This window comes from Salmo salar, chromosome ssa14 (assembly GCF_905237065.1).
Source record: "Salmo salar chromosome ssa14, Ssal_v3.1, whole genome shotgun sequence".
Lineage (NCBI taxonomy): Eukaryota > Metazoa > Chordata > Actinopteri > Salmoniformes > Salmonidae > Salmo > Salmo salar.
Window position 1 is genome coordinate 95,730,280 of NC_059455.1, and position 20,411 is coordinate 95,750,690.

The window sequence follows — 20,411 nt, forward strand, 5'->3', positions numbered from 1 at the left end:
CATAGAGCCCTGGACAAAAGTAGTGCACTGCATAGGGAATGGGATGTCATTTGGGACGTAGCCCTGGTATGGTTCCAAGATAAACATGCTGCTGCCTTCCTAAGTGGCCAGGGAACTCAACAGAGAGGTTAGAGTATTGAGGAGACAGAGAGGTTAGAGTAGTGAGGAGACAGAGGTTAGAGTGGTGAGGAGACAGAGAGGTTAGAGTATTGAGGAGACAGAGAGGTAAGAGTAGTGAGGAGACAGAGAGGTTAGAGTAGTGAGGAGACAGAGAGGTTAGAGTAGTGAGGAGACAGAGAGGTTAGAGTATTGAGGAGACAGAGGTTAGAGTAGTGAGGAGACAGAGAGGTTAGAGTATTGAGGAGACAGAGAGGTTAGAGTAGTGACGAGACAGAGAGGTTAGAGTAGTGACGAGACAGAGAGGTTAGAGTATTGAGGAGACAGAGAGGTTAGAGTAGTGAGGAGACAGAGAGGTTAGACTATTGAGGAGACAGAGAGGCTAGAGTATTAAGGAGACAGAGAGGTTAGAGTATTGAGGAGACAGAGAGGCTAGAGTATTGAGGAGACAGAGAGGTTAGAGTGGTGAGGAGACAGAGAGGTTAGAGTACTGAGGAGACAGAGAGGTTAGAGTATTAAGGAGACAGAGAGGTTAGAGTGGTGAGGAGACAGAGAGGTTAGAGTATTGAGGAGACAGAGAGGTTAGAGTATTGAGGAGACAGAGAGGTTAGAGTATTAAGGAGACAGAGAGGTTAGAGTATTGAGGAGACAGAGAGGTTAGAGTATTGAGGAGACAGAGAGGTTAGAGTAGTGAGGAGACAGAGAGGTTAGAGTACTGAGGAGACAGAGAGGTTAGAGTGGTGAGGAGACAGAGAGGTTAGAGTATTGAGGAGACAGAGAGGTTAGAGTATTAAGGAGACAGAGAGGTTAGAGTGGTGAGGAGACAGAGAGGTTAGAGTATTGAGGAGACAGAGAGGTTAGAGTATTAAGGAGACAAAGAGGTTAGAGTATTGAGGAGACAGAGAGGTTAGAGTATTGAGGAGACAGAGAGGTTAGAGTATTGAGGAGACAGAGAGGTTAGAGTATTGAGGAGACAGAGAGGTTAGAGTATTGAGGAGACAGAGAGGTTAGAGTATTGAGGAGACAGAGAGGTTAGAGTATTGAGGAGACAGAGAGGTTAGAGTATTGAGGAGACAGAGAGGTTAGAGTAGTGACGAGACAGAGAGGTTAGAGTAGTGAGGAGACAGAGAGGTTAGAGTAGTGAGGAGACAGAGAGGTTAGAGTGGTGAGGAAACGGAGAGGTTAGAGTATTGAGGAGACAGAGAGGTTAGAGTATTGAGGAGACAGAGAGGTTAGAGTATTGAGGAGACAGAGAGGTTAGAGTGGTGAGGAGACAGAGAGGTTAGAGTAGTGACGAGACAGAGAGGTTAGAGTAGTGAGGAGACAGAGAGGTTAGAGTATTGAGGAGACAGAGAGGTTAGAGTAGTGAGGAGACAGAGAGGTTAGAGTATTGAGGAGACAGAGAGGTTAGAGTATTAAGGAGACAGAGAGGTTAGAGTATTGAGGAGACAGAGAGGTTAGAGTATTGAGGAGACAGAGAGGTTAGAGTAGTGAGGAGACAGAGAGGTTAGAGTAGTGACGAGACAGAGAGGTTAGAGTAGTGAGGAGACAGAGAGGTTAGAGTATTGAGGAGACAGAGAGGTTAGAGTAGTGAGGAGACAGAGAGGTTAGAGTATTGAGGAGACAGAGAGGTTAGAGTATTAAGGAGACAGAGAGGTTAGAGTATTGAGGAGACAGAGAGGTTAGAGTAGTGACGAGACAGAGAGGTTAGAGTAGTGACGAGACAGAGAGGTTAGAGTAGTGAGGAGACAGAGAGGTTAGAGTAGTGAGGAGACAGAGAGGTTAGAGTAGTGAGGAGACAGAGAGGTTAGAGTAGTGAGGAGACAGAGAGGTTAGAGTAGTGACGAGACAGAGAGGTTAGAGTAGTGAGGAGACAGAGAGGTTAGAGTAGTGAGGAGACAGAGAGGTTAGAGTGGTGAGGAGACAGAGAGGTTAGAGTAGTGAGGAGACAGAGAGGTTAGAGTAGTGAGGAGACAGAGAGGTTAGAGTGGTGAGGAAACAGAGAGGTTAGAGTCATTTTGTTCTATACTGCTCTGTTCTGTTTTCTTCTGCTACTCGAAGTATAATAGGTACAGTGCATTAGGAAAGTTTTCAGACCCCTTGACTTTTCCCACATTTTGTTACTTTACAGCCTTATTCTAAAAACACAATCCCCCATAATGACAAAGCAGGAACTGGTTTTTAATATATAAAAAATGTCAAACTGAAATATCACATTTACAAGTGTTTAGACCCTTTACTCAGTACTTTGTTGAAGCACGTTTGGCAGCGATTACAGTTTCAAGTCTTCTTGTGTATGAGACTACAAGTGTGGCACACCTGTATTTGGGGGAGTTTCTCCCATTCTTCTCTGCAGATCCTCTCAAGCTCTGTCAGTTTGGATGTTGAGTGTCGCTGCACAGCTATTTTCAGGTCTCCAGAGATGTTCGATCGGGTTCATGTCTGGGCTCTTGCTGGGCCACTCAAGAACATTCAGAGGCTTGACCAGAAGCCACTCTTGCGTTATCTTGGCTGTGTGCTTAGGTTCGTTGTTCTGTTGAAAGGTGAACCTTCACCCCAGTCTGAGGTCCTGAGGACTCTGGAGCAGGTTTTCATCAAGGATTTGGTATTTGGTATTTTTGGTATTTTATTAGGATCCCCATTAGCTGTTGCAAAAGTAGTAGCTACTCTTCCTGGGGTTCCACACAAAACATGAAACATAATACAGAATTACATAATACAGAATATTAATAGACAAGAACAGCTCAAGGACAGAACTACATACATTTTTAAAAAGGCACATGTAGCCTACATATCAATCCATACACACAAACTATCTAGGTCCAATAGGGGAGAGGCGTTGTGCCGCCAGGTGTTGCTTTATCTGTTTTTTTTAAACCAGGTTTGCTGTTTATTTCAGCAATATAAGATGAAACGGAGTTCCATTAAATATTGGCTCTATATAATACTGTACGTTTTCTTGAATTTGATCTGGATTTGGGGACTGTGAAACGACCTCTGGTGGCATGTCTGGTGTGAAAAGTGTGTGTCTCAGAGCTGTGTGTAAGCTGACTATGCAAACAATTTGGGATTTTCAAAACATTAATGTTTCTTATAAAAAGAAGAAGTGATGCCATCAGTCTCTCCTTAACTCTTAGCCAAGAGAGACTGGCTTGCATAGTATTAATATTAGCCCTCTGATTACAATGAAGAGCAAGACGTGATGCTCTGTTCTGGGCCAGCTGCAGCTTAACTAGCTCTGTCTTTGCAGCACTGGACCACATGACTGGACATTATTCAAGAGAAGATCAAACTAGAGCCTGCAGGACTTTGTGGAGTGTGGTGTCAAGAAAGCAGAGCTTCTCTTTATAACGGACAGACCTCTCCCCATCTTTACAACCATTGAATCTATTTGTTTTGACCATGACAGTTTACAATCTAAGGTAACGCCAAGTAATTTAGTCTCCTCAACTTGTTCAACAGCCACACCAGTCATTACCAGATTCAGCTGAGGTCTAGAACTTAGGGAATGATTTGTACCCAATACAATGCTCTTAGTTTTAAAGATGTTCAGGACCAGTTTATTACTGACCACCCATTCCAAAACAGAGTGCAACTCTTTGTTAAGGGTTTCAGTGACTTCATTGGCTGTGGTTGCTGATGTGCATATGGTTGAATCATCAACATACATGGACACACAAGCTTGGTTTAATGCCAGTTGCAGGTCATTGGTAAAAATAGAAAAGAGTAGAGGACCTAGAGAGCTGCCCTGCGGTACACCAGATTTTACATCTTTAACATTAGAGAAGCATCCATTAAAGAAAACCCTCTGAGTTCTATAAGATAGATAGCTCTGAATCTACGATATGGCAGAAGTTGAAAAGCCATAACACATGCGTTTTTTCAACAACAGTTTATGGTCAATAATATCAAAGGCTGCACAGAAATCTAAGAGTACTGCTTCCACAATCTTATTATCAATTTTTTTCAACCAACCATCTGTCATTTGTGTCAGTGCAGTACATGTTGAGTGCAATCTGTACATGTTGAGTGGATCTCTCTGTACTTTGCTCTGTTCATCTTTCCCTCAATCCTGACTAGTCTCCCAGTCCCTACCACTGAAAACATCCCCAGAGCATGATGCTGCCACCACCATGCTTCACCGTAGGGATGGTGCCAGGTTTCCTACAGACATGACTCTTGGCGTTCAGGCCAAAGAGTTCAATCTTGGTTTCATCAGACCAGACAATCTTGTTTCTCAAAATCTCAGAGTCCTTTAGGTGCCTTTTGTCAAAGTCCAAACGGGCTGTCATGTGCCTTTTAGTGAGGAGTGGCTTCTATCTGGCCACTCTACCATAAAGGCCTGATTGGTGGAGTGCTGCCTAGATGGTTGGCCTTCTCGAATGTTCTCCCATCTCCACAGAGGAACTCTGGAGCTCTGTCAGACTGACCATCAGGTTCTTGGTCACCTTCCCGACCAAGGCCTTTCTCCCCCGGTTGTTCAGTTTTGCCAGGCGGCCAGCTCTAGGACGAGTCTTGGTGGTTTCAAACTTCTTCCATTTAAGAATGATGTAGGCCACTATGTTCTTGGGGACCTTCAATGCTACAGAATTTTTGTTTTGTTGGTCCCCTTCCCCAGATCTGTGCCCCAACACAATCCTGTCTCAGAGCTCTACAGACAATTCCTTCAACCTCATGGCTTGGTTTTTGCTCTGACATGCACTGTCAACTGTGGGACCTTATAGAGACAGGTGTGTGCCTTTCCAAATCATGTGCAATCAATTGAATTTACCACAGGTGGAATCCAATCACAGGAAGGCCAAAAAGATCATCAAGGACAGCAACCACCCGAGCCACTGCCTGTTCACCCCGCTAACATCCAGAAGGCGAGGTCAGTACAGGTGCATCAAAGCTGGAACCGAGAGACTGAAAAACAGCTTCTATTTCAAGGCCATCAGACTGTTAAACAGCCATCACTAACATTGATTGGCTGCTGCCAACATACTGACTCAACTCAAGCCACTTTAATAATGGGAAAATTGATGTAATCAATTTATCACTTGCCACTTTATATTATTTATATGAGATAATGTTTACATAACCTACATTACTCATCTCGTATATACTGTACTCTATACCATCTACTGCATCTTGCCATCCTGATGTAATGTATCACTAGCCACCTTAAACAATGCTGCTTTATATGTTTTCATACCCTACAATACTCATCTCATTTGTATATACTGTACTCTATACCATCCACTGCATCTTGCCTATGCCGTTCGGCCATCACTCATTCATATATTTTTTTATGTACATATTCGTATTCATTCCTTTACACTTGTGTGTACAAGGTAGTTGTTGTAGAATTGGTAGATTACTTGTTAGATATTACTGCATGGTCAGAACTAGAAGCACAAGCATTTCGCTACACTCGCATTAACACCTGCTAACTATGTGTATGTGACAAATACAATTTGATTTGATTAGATTTTTTGATCAAGTTGTAGAAACATCTCAAGGATGATCAATGGAAACAGGATGCACCTGAGCTCAAATTCTCATAGCAAAGGGTCTGAATACTTATGTAAATAAGGTATTTCTGTTTTTTTTATTTTGAATCATTGTGCAAAAATGTTTTTATTTAATCAATTTAGAATAAGGCTGTAACATACAAAATGTGGGAAAAGGGAAGGGGTCTGAATGCACTGTATATTTTTTAACCTTTATTTAAGTCAGTCTTATTTTCAATAACAGTGGGCTAACTGCCTTGTTCAGGGGCAGAACAACAGATTTTTACCTTGTCAGCTCAGGGATTCAATCTTGCAACCTTTCAGTTACTAGTCCAACACTAACCACTAGGCTACCTGCTGGTTACTAGTCCAACGCTCTAACCACTAGGCTACCTGCTGGTTACTAGTCCAACGCTCTAACCACTAGGCTACCTGCTGGTTACTAGTCCAACGCTCTAACCACTAGGCTACCTGCCACTCCATATATACTAGGTGGTGTCAGAGGAAGGCCCAAAAAATTGTCAGACTCCAGTCACCCAAGTCATTGACTGTTCTCACTGCTACAGCACTGCAAGGGGTACAGGAGTGCCAAGTCTTGGTCCAAAAGGATCTTAATTTTATCCTACAATGACATACCCAAATCTAACTGCCTGTAGCTCAGGCCCTGAAGCAAGGATATGCATATTCTTGGTACCATTTGAAAGGAAACACTTTGAAGTTTGTGGAAATATGAAAGGAATGTAGGAGAATATAACACAATAGATCTAGTAAAAGATAATACAAAGAAAAAAACAAGTGTTATTTTGTGGGGTTTTTTGTACCATCATCTTTGAAATGCAAGAGAAAGGTCATAATGTATTATTCCAGCCCAGGTACAATATAGAGTTTGGCCACTAGATGGCAGCAGTGTATGTGCAAAGTTTTAGACTGATCCAATGAACCATTGCATTTCTGTTCAAAATTCTGTGTCAAGGCTGCCCAAATGTGTTTAATATGTTTATTGATAACTTTTCATGTTGAAAATTGTGCACTCTCCTCAAACAATAGCATGGTATTATTTCACTGTAATAGCTACTCTAAATTGGACAGTGCAGTTAGATTAACAAGAATTTAAGCTTTCTGCCTATATCAGATATGTCTATGTCCTGGGAAATATTCTTGTTACTTACAACCTCATGCTAATCGCGTTAGCCTACGTTAGCTCAACCGTCCCGTGGAAGGGACACTGATCCCAAAGATGTTTTAACAGCTTCTATCCCCAAGCCATAAGCCATAAGCCATAAGACTGCTGAACAACTAATCAAATGGCCAACCGAACTGTATACATTGACACCCCCTTTGTTTTTACACTGCTGCTACTCGCTGTTTATTATCTATGCATAGTTACTTTACCCCTAACTACATGTACAAATTACCTCTAACCTGTACCCCCGCACACTGTCTCAGTACCGGTACCCCCTGTATATAGCCTCCACACTGACTCGGTACCGGTACCCCCTGTATATATCCTCCACACTGACTCGGTACCGGTACCCCCTGTATATAGCCTCCACACAGACTCGGTACCGGTACCCCCTGTATATAGCCTCCACACTGACTCGGTACTGGTACCCCCTGTATATAGCCTCCACATTGACTCTGTACCGGTACCCCCTGTATATAGCCTCCACATTGACTCAATACCGGTACCCCCTGTATATAGCCTCCACATTGACTCAGTACCGGTACCCCCTGTATATAGCCTCCACATTGACTCGGTACCGGTACCCCCTGTATATAGCCTCCACATTGACTCGGTACCGGTACCCCCTGTATATAGCCTCCACATTGACTCGGTACCGGTACCCCCTGTATATAGCCTCCACACTGACTCGGTACCGGTACCCCCTGTATATATCCTCCACATTGACTCAGTACCGGTACCCCCTGTATATAGCCTCCACATTGACTCTGTACCGTAATACCCTGTATATAGCCTCCACATTGACTCTGTACCGGTACCCCCTGTATATAGCCTCCACATTGACTCTGTACCGTAACACCCTGTATATAGCCTCCACATTGACTCTGTACCGGTACCCCCTGTATATAGCCTCCACATTGACTCTGTACCGGTACCCCCTGTATATAGCCTCCACATTGACTCTGTACCGTAACACCCTGTATATAGCCTCCACATTGACTCTGTACCGTAACACCCTGTATATAGCCTCCACATTGACTCTGTACCGTAACACCCTGTATATAGCCTCCACATTGACTCTGTACCGTAACACCCTGTATACAGCCTCGTTATTGTTATTTATTTGTGTTACTTTTAATTTTTTACTTTAGTTTATTTAGTCAATATTTTCTTAACTCTATTTCTTGAACTGCACTGTTGGTTAAGGGCTTGTAAGTAAGCATTTCACGGTAAGTTCTACACCTGCTGTATTCAACGCATGTGACAAATAAGATTTGATTTGATGTACACTGAGTGAACTAAACATTAGGAACACCTGCTGTTTCCATGACGTAGACTGACCAGGTGAATCCAAGTATGATCCCTTATTGATGTCACTTGTTAAATCCACTTCAATCAGTGTAGATGAAGGGGAGGTAACAAGGTTACAGAAGGATTTTTTTTTAAGCTTTGAGACAATTGAGACTTGGATTGCGTATATGTGTGCCATTCAGTGAAAGAACACTGAGCCAATCACGGCGCAACTTGAGAAAATGATCACTTCCTACATTCTGTATGTTATGCTGGCTGCCCTGCCACCACAGAAAGCACTGAGCTGGGCTGAAACACCTGTATATTCCTCTGGCTGCCCCGCCACCACAGAAAGCACTGAGCTGGGCTGAAACACCTGTATATTCCTCTGGCTGGCCCCGCCACCACAGAAAGTACTGAGCTGGGCTGAAACACCTGTATATTCCTCTGGCTGCCCCTCCACCACAGGAAGCACTGAGCTGGGCTCAAACACCTGTATATTCCTCTGGCTGCCCCTCCACCACAGGAAGCACTGAGCTGGGCTGAAACACCTGTATATTTCTCTGGCTGCCCCTCCACCACAGAAAGCACTGAGCTGGGCTGAAACACCTGTATATTCCTCTGGCTGGCCCTCCACCACAGAAAGCACTGAGCTGGGCTGAAACACCTGTATATTCCTCTGGCTGCCCCTCCACCACAGAAAGTACTGAGCTGGGCTGAAACACCTGCATTTTGGAGCTGCTTTACTCAAGAAAACACAAAAAGAGACCGTGTTTGTATGCAGCTTCATATTAACTCAATAATTGTTTTTATTTTTACAATGTTTGCAAACTGATATGTGACACGTATTATTGGCTAAACAAGTTTAGAGTTGATGGTTATGAGATCTGAGATTTGAGCTTCAACCAAAGCCTACTATTGTCACACCAACCAGCTTGATATAATGTCCGTATTGCACGTCCGTACTGTAACACTGCATACTGTCTAGTGAATGGCAAAGCTCTGATTGCATCAAACCGTTTTAGTTTCACAACAACATGACTTTTCCCACAGTCACAGACAGGGAAGGGGATTGTGTCTGGTAGGGATACAGGTTCAGTCACAGACAGGGAAGGGGATTATGTCTGGTAGAGATACAGGTTCAGTCACAGACAGGGAAGGGGATTGTGTCTGGTAGGGATACAGGTTCAGTCACAGACAGGGAAGGGGATTATGTCTGGTAGAGATACAGGTTCAGTCACAGACAGTGAAGGGTATTGTGTCTGGTAGGGATACAGGTTCAGTCACAGACAGGGAAGGGGATTATGTCTGGTAGAGATACAGGTTCAGTCACAGACAGGGAAGGGGATTATGTCTGGTAGAGATACAGGCTCAGTCACAGACAGGGAAGGGCATTGTGTCTGGTAGGGATACAGGTTCAGTCACAGACAGGGAAGGGGATTATGTCTGGTAGAGATACAGGTTCAGTCACAGACAGGGAAGGGGATTATGTCTGGTAGAGATACAGGCTCAGTCACAGACAGGGAAGGGCATTGTGTCTGGTAGGGATACAGGTTCAGTCACAGACAGGGAAGGGGATTATGTCTGGTAGAGATACAGGCTCAGTCACAGACAGGGAAGGGCATTGTGTCTGGTAGGGATACAGGTTCAGGTGTCTGTTTGTCACCTGACGAGCGTGCTGTTACCTCACAAACACTTGGGCGGGTGCGCGCACAAACACACACACACACACACACACACACACACACACACACACACACACACACACACACACACACACACACACACAGTTACGTAACCACGTGGGTGAGACTGAGGGCTGTTCTGGGACAAAGGACAGAAAGGGAACACCCCTTTATGACCTTTTAGTTGAGTCAGTCCTCTGTCACCATCTTTCTGTTTCTTCAGTCTTTCACCAGTCCTCTGTCACCATCTTTCTGTTTCTAGTCTTTCACCAGTCCTCTGTCACCATCTTTCTGTTTCTAGTCTTTCACCAGTCCTCTGTCACCATCTTTCTGTTTCTTCAGTCTTTCACCAGTCCTCTGTCACCATCTTTCTGTTCTTAGTCTTTCACCAGTCCTCTGTCACCATCTTTCTGTTTCTTCAGTCTTTCACCAGTCCTCTGTCACCATCTTTCTGTTTCTAGTCTTTCACCAGTCCTCTGTCACCATCTTTCTGTTCTTAGTCTTTCACCAGTCCTCTGTCACCATCTTTCTGTTTGTAGTCTTTCACCAGTCCTCTGTCACCATCTTTCTGTTTCTAGTCTTTCACCAGTCCTCTGTCACCATCTTTCTGTTTCTTCAGTCTTTCACCAGTCCTCTGTCACCATCTTTCTGTTTCTAGTCTTTCACCAGTCCTCTGTCACCATCTTTCTGTTCGTAGTCTTTCACCAGTCCTCTGTCACCATCTTTCTGTTTCTAGTCTTTCACCAGTCCTCTGTCACCATCTTTCTGTTTCTAGTCTTTCACCAGTCCTCTGTCACCATCTTTCTGTTTCTAGTCTTTCACCAGTCCTCTGTCACCATCTTTCTGTTTCTAGTCTTTCACCAGTCCTCTGTCACCATCTTTCTGTTTCTAGTCTTTCACCAGTCCTCTGTCACCATCTTTCTGTTTCTAGTCTTTCACCAGTCCTCTGTCACCATCTTTCTGTTTCTTCAGTCTTTCACCAGTTCTCTGTCACCATCTTTCTGTTTCTTCAGTCTTTCACCAGTCCTCTGTCACCATCTTTCTGTTTCTATTCATTCACCAGTCCTCTGTCACCATCTTTCTGTTTCTTCAGTCTTTCACCAGTCCTCTGTCACCATCTTTCTGTTTCTTCAGTCTTTCACCAGTCCTCTGTCACCATCTTTCTGTTTCTAGTCTTTCACCAGTCCTCTGTCACCATCTTTCTGTTTCTAGTCTTTCACCAGTCCTCTGTCACCATCTTTCTGTTTCTAGTCTTTCACCAGTCCACTGTCACCATCTTTCTGTTTCTTCAGTCTTTCACCAGTCCTCTGTCACCATCTTTCTGTTTCTTCAGTCTTTCACCAGTCCTCTGTCACCATCTTTCTGTTCTTAGACTTTCACCAGTCCTCTGTCACCATCTTTCTGTTTCTAGTCTTTCACCAGTCCTCTGTCATCATCTTTCTGTTCTTAGTCTTTCACCAGTCCACTGTCACCATCTTTCTGTTTCTTCAGTCTTTCACCAGTCCACTGTCACCATCTTTCTGTTTCTTCAGTCTTTCACCAGTCCACTGTCACCATCTTTCTGTTTCTGCAGTTGTTTGACAGACAACGCTGCCATAACCCGATAAAGGATTCAAGACATATCTGATCTCTCAAACATCCACAACAAGTTGTCACTCATTCAGACACAAGACTACACCAAACAACCTATCGACCAAACAAGGCATCGAACATAAACACACCATTTTCCAGATCAGCAACAACATAACTCCCATCTTACTCACCTTTCTTCTTGAAGACGGAGAGCAGAGAGCGAATGTTTTTCCTCAGGTACACAACCATGTTTACACTGAGACCATTACAAGGAGGAGAGGTAGAGATGAGAATAAACGTCCAACCAAAAGTTAGTATTTTATTCTCTGTGGATTAGAATCAAACTCAACAACAACAACAACAAAAAGACAGATCAAGACAAGTGTCCAGTTGCTCTGGATAAAAGTATCTGTGAAATGATGAACAAGCTAGTTGTAGGCTACGTACTCAAACCTCTATAGGTCTAGTTGTGTTTGAATTCTCTGTCTGGGACGAAGTGGTCAGCACTGGTCTGTCGTAGAATTACAGAGTCATAAAGTCTTGGCCTCCTAGTCGCTGTCAGTAACAGTTTTGGCGAAAGATGACCAAAATCTTTCCCAATCTAAAGAGGTCAGTACTAGTAGTCTTTTGGCTGTCTCTGTCTGTCTGTTTTGTAGTGGTCTGCAATAGTCTGTGGTAGAGTTAGAGAGTCACAGCGTCTAGTCCCCGTTAGCCTAGCTAGCTCAGTGACAGAATGACTGGTTAGCCCCTAAGTAGGTTGGACACAAGGAGCCCTGCATGCGCCCTGAGCCTAGTAGCCAATCAGCTGCTTTATCCCTCCCTCCTTTAGAACGCCCCTCTCTATTGTCATACAAGGACAAACCCCCTGAGGGAAACGTCTGTTGAAGTTCTGGCTTGTTTTGCTGAGGCTAGACGCGTGTGCAATAAGAGACGCGCACACACACACACACACACACACACACACACACACACACACACACACACACACACACTCCTACCCCCAGGAGGTCTTTGTTAATGCCAACTGAGTTTTGAGTCTTAGAATGAGAGGGACCAGTTGACGTACTGTACTCACACAAACACGAGGTTACTGTTGCTGGGTTACTGGAGCTGGGTTACTGTTGCTGGGTTACTGTTGCTGGGTTAGTGGTGCTGGGTTAGTGGTGCTGGGTTACTGGTGCTGGGTTACTGTTGCTGGGTTACTGTTGCTGGGTTACTGGTGCTGGGTTAGTGGTGCTGGGTTACTGGTGCTGGGTTACTGTTGCTGGGTTACTGGTGCTGGGTTACTGGTGCTTGGTTACTGGTGCTGGGTTACTGTTGCTGGGTTACTGGTGCTGGGTTAGTGGTGCTGGGTTACTGGTGCTGGGTTACTGGTGCTGGGTTAGTGGTGCTGGGTTACTGGTGCTGGGTTACTGGTGCTGGGTTACTGGTGCTGGGTTACTGGTGCTGGGTTACTGGTGCTGTGTTACTGGTGCTTGGTTACTGGTGCTGGGTTACTGGTGCTGTGTTGTGTGTGCTGGGTTGTTGGTGCTGGGTTACTGGTGCTGGGTCATTGGAGCTGGGTTGTTGGTGGTGCTGGGTTATTGGTGGTGCTGGGTTGTTGGTGGTGCTGGGTTATTGGTGGTGCTGGGTTGTTGGTGGTGCTGGGTGGTTGGTGCTGGGTTATTGGTGGTGCTGGGTTGTTGGTGTTGGGTCATTGGTGCTGGGTCATTGGGGCTGGGTCGTTGGGGCTGGGTCAGTAGGGCTGGGTCGTTGGTGCTGGGTTATTGGTGGTGCTGGGTTACTGGTGCTGTGTTACTGGTGCTTGGTTACTGGTGCTGGGTTACTGGTGCTGTGTTGTGTGTGCTGGGTTGTTGGTGCTGGGTTACTGGTGCTGGGTCATTGGAGCTGGGTTGTTGGTGGTGCTGGGTTATTGGTGGTGCTGGGTTGTTGGTGGTGCTGGGTGGTTGGTGCTGGGTTATTGGTGGTGCTGGGTTGTTGGTGTTGGGTCATTGGTGCTGGGTCATTGGGGCTGGGTCGTTGGGGCTGGGTCAGTAGGGCTGGGTCGTTGGTGCTGGGTTATTGGGGCTGGGTCGTTGGGGCTGGGTCAGTAGGGCTGGGTCGTTGGTGCTGGGTTATTGGTGGTGCTGGGTCATTGGGGCTGGGTTGGTGGTGCTGGGTTGTTGGTGCTGGGTTATTGGTGGTGCTGGGTTGTTGGGGATGGGTTGTTGGTGGTGCTGGGTTGTTGGTGCTGGGTTATTGGTGGGGCTGGGTTGTTGGGGATGGGTTGTTGGTGGGGCTGGGTTGTTGGTGCTGGGTTATTGGTGGTGCTGGGTTGTTGGTGCTGGGTTATTGGTGGTGCTGGGTTATTGGGGCTGGGTTGTTGGTGCTGGGTTATTGGTGGTGCTGGGTTGTTGGTGGTGCAGGGTGGTTGGTGCTGGGTTATTGGTGGTGCTGGGTTGTTGGTGTTGGGTCATTGGTGCTGGGTCATTGGGGCTGGGTCGTTGGGGCTGGGTCAGTAGGGCTGGGTCGTTGGTGCTGGGTTATTGGTGGTGCTGGGTTGTTGGTGGTGCTGGGTTATTGGTGGTGCTGGGTTATTGGTGGTGCTGGGTTGTTGGTGCTGGGTTGTTGGGGCTGGGTCAGTAGGGCTGGGTCGTTGGTGCTGGGTTATTGGTGGTGCTGGGTTGTTGGTGGTGCTGGGTTATTGGTGGTGCTGGGTTATTGGTGGTGCTGGGTTATTGGGGCTGGGTTGTTGGTGCTGGGTTATTGGTGGTGCTGGGTTGTTGGTGCTGGGTTATTGGTGGTGCTGGGTTGTTGGTGCTGGGTTATTGGTGGTGCTGGGTTGTTGGTGCTGGGTTATTGGTGGTGCTGGGTTGTTGGTGCTGGGTTATTGAGATATGACCCAGTGGGGTCAGATTAGAAGAATGGAGGCATAGCTTAGTAGGGGCGTGGCCTTAATATAGTTATTTTTGGCCACCCGTGAGAGTTAATATAATTCCACATTTTTATCAGTGTCATTCCATCACATATCAATGTATTATAATATGTCAAAAACAATCTTAATATTCAAGAAGAATGTGTAAAATACCCCAAAAATGAATAAGAAACATTTTAATTTGAAGTATGTAAACGTCTCATGGGTGGCCAATAAGATATATTTGAAAGCCACACCCTTAATAAGCCACACCCCCGTAAAAATAACCTAAGAATTACATTCAATATGACCCAGCTGCTAGGTCAGACCAGCATGGAAGTAAAAAATACCCAACTCATGGTTAAATTAACCCATGTTTGGGTGATCCCAACAACCCAACAAGTTGGGTTATTCACGCAATCCGACTGGCTGGGTCAAAATAACCCAACATGTGTCCTGTCTAATATTTACAAAGCGCTGGGTTACCAAAGAAGCCAAATTGGGATGTTCTTAACCCAGCATTTGTTTTAGTGTATACACACACACACACACACACACACACACACACACACACACACACACACACACACACACACACACACACACACACACACACACACACACACACACACACACACACACACACACACACACACACGTCCCATACAAAAACCAAAACAAAACTATCTTAATTAACAGCAACCTAAACGATTTTAAAGATTGGAAACATGCCATTAATAGTACCCAGCATGCCTCTCTCTTCATTCCTCAACATTTTATACCTCAATCCCTCTCGTTTTATTCTGCCTCCACTGTCTCCTTTTCATTCTCTCAAATTTGACCCCCCCGTCTCTCTCTCTGTCTCTCTCTCTCTCTCTCTCTCTCTCTCTAGTCCTCCCACTCTTTATACTAGAGAGATGTTCTGAACAGATAAGTTCTGAATGTGATAACATCCTGTTAAACCATGCCATTACCACGCCGACCCTCACCCCTAAGGTTGTCATGTGGCAGGGACCCAGCGGGAGTACCGCGGCAAGTGCCTCTGTCGCAGACAACCAACAGAGAGGTCAGAGTAGGATAGAGCAGCCTGAGATGGTGTGTATGTGTGACAGCAGAGAGGTCAGAGATGGTGTGTGTGTGTAACAGCAGAGAGGTCAGAGATGGTGTGTGTGTGTGTGTAACAGCAGAGAGGTCAGAGATGGTGTGTATGTGTAACAGCAGAGAGGTCAGAGATGGTGTGTATGTGTAACAGCAGAGAGGTCAGAGATGGTGTGTATGTGTGACAGCAGAGAGGTCAGAGATGGTGTGTGTGTGTAACAGCAGAGAGGTCAGAGATGGTGTGTGTGTGTAACAGCAGAGAGGTCAGAGATGGTGTGTATGTGTGACAGCAGAGAGGTCAGAGATGGTGTGTGTGTGTAACAGCAGAGAGGTCAGAGATGGTGTGTATGTGTAACAGCAGAGAGGTCAGAGATGGTGTGTGTGTGTAACAGCAGAGAGGTCAGAGATGGTGTGTATGTGTAACAGCAGAGAGGTCAGAGATGGTGTGTATGTGTAACAGCAGAGAGGTCAGAGATGGTGTGTATGTGTAACAGCAGAGAGGTCAGAGATGGTGTGTGTGTGTAACAGCAGAGAGGTCAGAGATGGTGTGTATGTGTAACAGCAGAGAGGTCAGAGATGGTGTGTGTGTGTAACAGCAGAGAGGTCAGAGATGGTGTGTATGTGTAACAGCAGAGAGGTCAGAGATGGTGTGTGTGTGTAACAGCAGAGAGGTCAGAGATGGTGTGTATGTGTAACAGCAGAGAGGTCAGAGATGGTGTGTATGTGTAACAGCAGAGAGGTCAGAGATGGTGTGTATGTGTAACAGCAGAGAGGTCAGAGATGGTGTGTGTGTGTAACAGCAGAGAGGTCAGAGATGGTGTGTATGTGTAACAGCAGAGAGGTCAGAGATGGTGTGTGTGTGTAACAGCAGAGAGGTCAGAGATGGTGTGTATGTGTGCCAAAAACAAGTTATTTTCATTCTTTCCTGGTAGATTCTCACATGCCCTCCAGCTTATGGACTGAGTGCTGGTTTTAGTTATAAATAGCCATCATCATATCCTCAGTTCACATCAGCTCAGACAATTGCACATCCCCTTTTAAGTATGCTTGACTGCATACCAATGCTCCACTCTGAACCAGAGCTTTGATTCTCTTCCCCTCGACAGTGGCATCTATCTTGAATAAAGAAACCTCCGCAGGGGGACTACAACTAGGTAATACATCCAGCCAGCTGGATGGATACACTTGTAAAACAGTTACATTTTACAGACGCTCTTATCCAGAGCAACTTACAGTAGTGAATGCATACATTTCATGCATTTTTTTTTGTCCCGGCCCCCCGTGGGAAGCAAACCCACAACCCTGGTGTTGCAAACACCATGCTCTACCAACTGAGCCACAGGGAAGTTACCTTCCTCCAGCTATCTTTTCTTGCTTGTATAGGCCTCTGCAGATCTGTGGACGCTACAACTATCAGCAGATTGCTGTTTACATTTATTTGGCAACAAATTGTAACTCTGCTTACATCCACCTTCTTCCAACTCAAATGTAAAGATACACGTTTTTTTGTTGTTGTTGCCAGCTGTCGTTGATTCTTGATAAAGGAAACAGTTTGAGTCTTTGGATGGGTACTAGATGTACCTAAATCATTTGTGAGAGACGACTCGAGTAAAGTATTACTCCTCCACTGCTCTGGCTGCCCAGTCCGGGGTGCTTGGCAGTGGGATAAAGGATCTAAGCCAGTGGGGGGGTTGAGCTGATACCTCCAGGGGAGCAGCTTTGGAGATGGGCCCACTGCCAGTAAGAATTAACCTACTACAGTCTTATCGTCTGTCTTCGCCCCCCTCAACCCATCAAGCTGCTACAGTCAGTCTTAACGTCTGTCTTATCACCCCTCAACCCATCAACCTGCTACAGTCAGTCTTAACGTCTGCCTTATCACCCCTCAACCTGCTATAGTCAGTCTTAATGTCTGTCTTATCACCCCTCAACCCATCAACCTGCTACAGTCAGTCTTAACGTCTCTTATCACCCCTCAACCCATCAAACTACTACAGTCAGTCTTAACGTCTGTCTTATCACCCCTCAACCCATCAAGCTGCTACAGTCAGTCTTAACGTCTGTCTTATCACCCCTCAACCCATCAACCTGCTACAGTCAGTCTTATCGTCTGTCTTATCACCCCTCAACCCATCAACCTGCTACAGTCAGGCTTAACGTCTGTCTTATCACCCCTCAACCCATCAACCTGCTACAGTCAGTCTTAACGTCTGTCTTATCACCCCTCAACCCATCAACCTACTACAGTCAGTTTTAATGTCTGTCTTATCACCCCACAACCCATCAACCTACTACAGTCAGTCTTAACGTCTGTCTTATCACCCCTCAACCCATCAACCTACTACAGTCAATCTTAACGTCTATCTTTTCATCCCTCAACCCATCAACCTGCTACAGTCAGTCTTAACGTCTGTCTTATCACCCTTCACTCCTGCTGTTGGTCTCTCTCTCTCTTCTTGTCTCCTCTCATTCAAATCATGTCCCTACTGTCTCTCTCAGTCCATCCACTTCTCTCTCAACCCATCCAATTGTACTGGTTTTTTAAATGAAAAATGGTCATTCCTCAACCCCAAACACACAAAGTCTTATAACCCAAAACACACACAGCCTTTTAACCCCAAACACACACAGTCTTATAACCCAAAACACACACAGCCTTTTAACCCAAAACACACACAGCCTTATAACCCAAAACACACAGTCTTATAACCCAAAACACAAACAGTCTTATAACCCAAAACACACACAGCCTTATAACCCAAAACACACACAGCCTTATAACCCAAAACACACACAGCCTTATAACCCAAAACACACAGTCTTATAACCCAAAACACACACAGTCTTATAACCCAAAACACACACAGCCTTATAACCCAAAACACACACAGCCTTATAACCCAAAACACACAGTCTTATAACCCAAAACACACACAGTCTTATAACCCAAAACACACACAGTCTTTTAACCCAGATCACACACAGCCTTTTAACCCAAAACACACACAATCAAACGTCTGTCTTAACACCCCTCAACCCATCAACCTACTACAGTCAGTCTTAACGTCTGTCTAACCTAACTGTCTTTTCACCCCTCACTCCTGCTGTTGGTCTCTCTCTCTCTTCTTGTCTCCTCTCATTCAAATCATGTCCCTACTGTCTCTCTCTGTCTCTCTCATTCCTTCCACTTCTCTCTCAACCCATCCAATTGTACTGGTTTTTTAAATGAAAAATGGTCATTCCTCAACCCCAAACACACATAGTCTTATAACCCAAAACACACAGCCTTATAACCCAGAACACACACAGCCTTTTAACCCCAAACACACACAGTCTTATAACACAAAACACACACAGCCTTTTAACCCAAAACACACACAGCCTTTTAACCCAAAACACACACAGCCTTTTAACCCAAAACACACAGTCTTATAACCCAAAACACACACAGTCTTATAACCCAAAACACACACAGCCTTATAACCCAAAACACACAGTCTTATAACCCAAAACACACACAGTCTTATAACCCAAAACACACACAGCCTTATAACCCAAAACACACACAGCCTTATAACCCAAAACACACACAGCCTTATAACCCAAAACACACAGTCTTATAACCCAAAACACACACAATCTTATAACCCAAAACACACACAGCCTTATAACCCAAAACACAGTCTTATAACCCCAAACACACATAGTCTTATAACCCAAAACACACAGTCTTATAACCCAGAACACACACAGCCTTTTAACCCCAAACACACACAGTCTTATAACCCAAAACACACACAGCCTTTTAACCCAAAACACACACAGCCTTTTAACCCAAAACACACAGTCTTATAACCCAAAACACACACAGTCTTATAACCCAAAACACACACAGCCTTATAACCCAAAACACACACAGCCTTATAACCCAAAACACACAGTCTTATAACCCAAAACACACACAGTCTTATAACCCAAAACACACACAGCCTTATAACCCAAAACACACACAGCCTTATAACCCAAAACACACAGTCGTATAACCCAAAACACACAGTCTTATAACCCAAAACACACACAGCCTTATAACCCAAAACACACAGTCTTATAACCCAAAACACACAGTCTTATAACCCAAAACACACACAGTCTTATAACCCAAAACACACACAGCCTTATAACCCAAAACACACACAGCCTTATAACCCAAAACACACACAGCCTTATAACCCAAAACACACAGTCTTATAACCCAAAACACACACAATCTTATAACCCAAAACACACACAGCCTTATAACCCAAAACACAGTCTTATAACCCAAAACACACACAGTCTTATAACCCAAAACACACACAATCTTATCACCCTGTCACGACTTCCGCCGAAGTCGGTCCCTCTCCTTGTTCGGGCGGTGTTCAGCGGTCGAAGTCACCGACCTTCTAGCCATCGCTGATCCATTTTTAATTTTCCATTGGTTTTGTCTTGTCTTCCATTACACCTGGTTTCAATCCCATCAATTACATGTTGTGTATTTAACCCTCTGTTTCCCCCTCATGTCCGTGTTGGGGATTGTTGGTTATATGTATTGGTGTAAGTTATGTTCTGGTGTGCGACGGGTTTTGCACCCTCTTATTTTATTTTGTATATTTTAGTTTTCTGAGTTTTTGTATATTCATTAAACTGCTCCGTTTATACCAAGTTCACTCTCCTGCGCCTGACTTCCCTGCCACCAGCACGCATCAATTACAGACCCAGAACACAAACTCTTCAACCCCAAACACACACAGTCTCTTATAATACAAAACACACAGTCTCTTATAACCCAGAACACACAGTCTCTTATAACCCAGAACACACAGTCTCTTATAACCCAAAACACAGTCTCTTATAACCCAGAACACAGTCTCTTATAATACAAAACACACAGTCTCTTATAACCCAAAACACATTCTCTTATAACCCAGAACACAGTCTCTTATAATACAAAACACACAGTCTCTTATAACCCAAAACACAGTCTCTTATAACCCAGAACACAGTCTCTTATAATACAAAACACACAGTCTCTTATAACCCAA

At 44.9% G+C, this 20,411-nt stretch overlaps 1 protein-coding gene across 6 annotated transcripts in view; it reads right to left on the reverse strand.

The window, feature by feature from the left end:
* LOC106570725 (uncharacterized protein KIAA1522 homolog) overlaps positions 1 to 20,411 on the reverse strand; it is a 125,346-nt gene that overhangs the window by 17,100 nt on the left and 87,835 nt on the right. The window contains exons 1-2 of one of the 6 annotated variants that reach the window (XM_014143210.2): positions 11,787 to 12,176; positions 11,531 to 11,595 (exon numbers count right to left, since the gene is read on the reverse strand). The exons of 4 other annotated variants lie outside the window; for them this stretch is intronic. In XM_014143210.2, the coding sequence (XP_013998685.2) occupies positions 11,531 to 11,588 (58 nt within the window). In that variant the 5' untranslated portion in view covers positions 11,589 to 11,595; positions 11,787 to 12,176. Of the gene's footprint in view, positions 1 to 11,530; positions 12,177 to 20,411 lie in introns of those variants that run through there. One more of the 6 variants, XM_014143209.2, reaches the window with a different exon arrangement.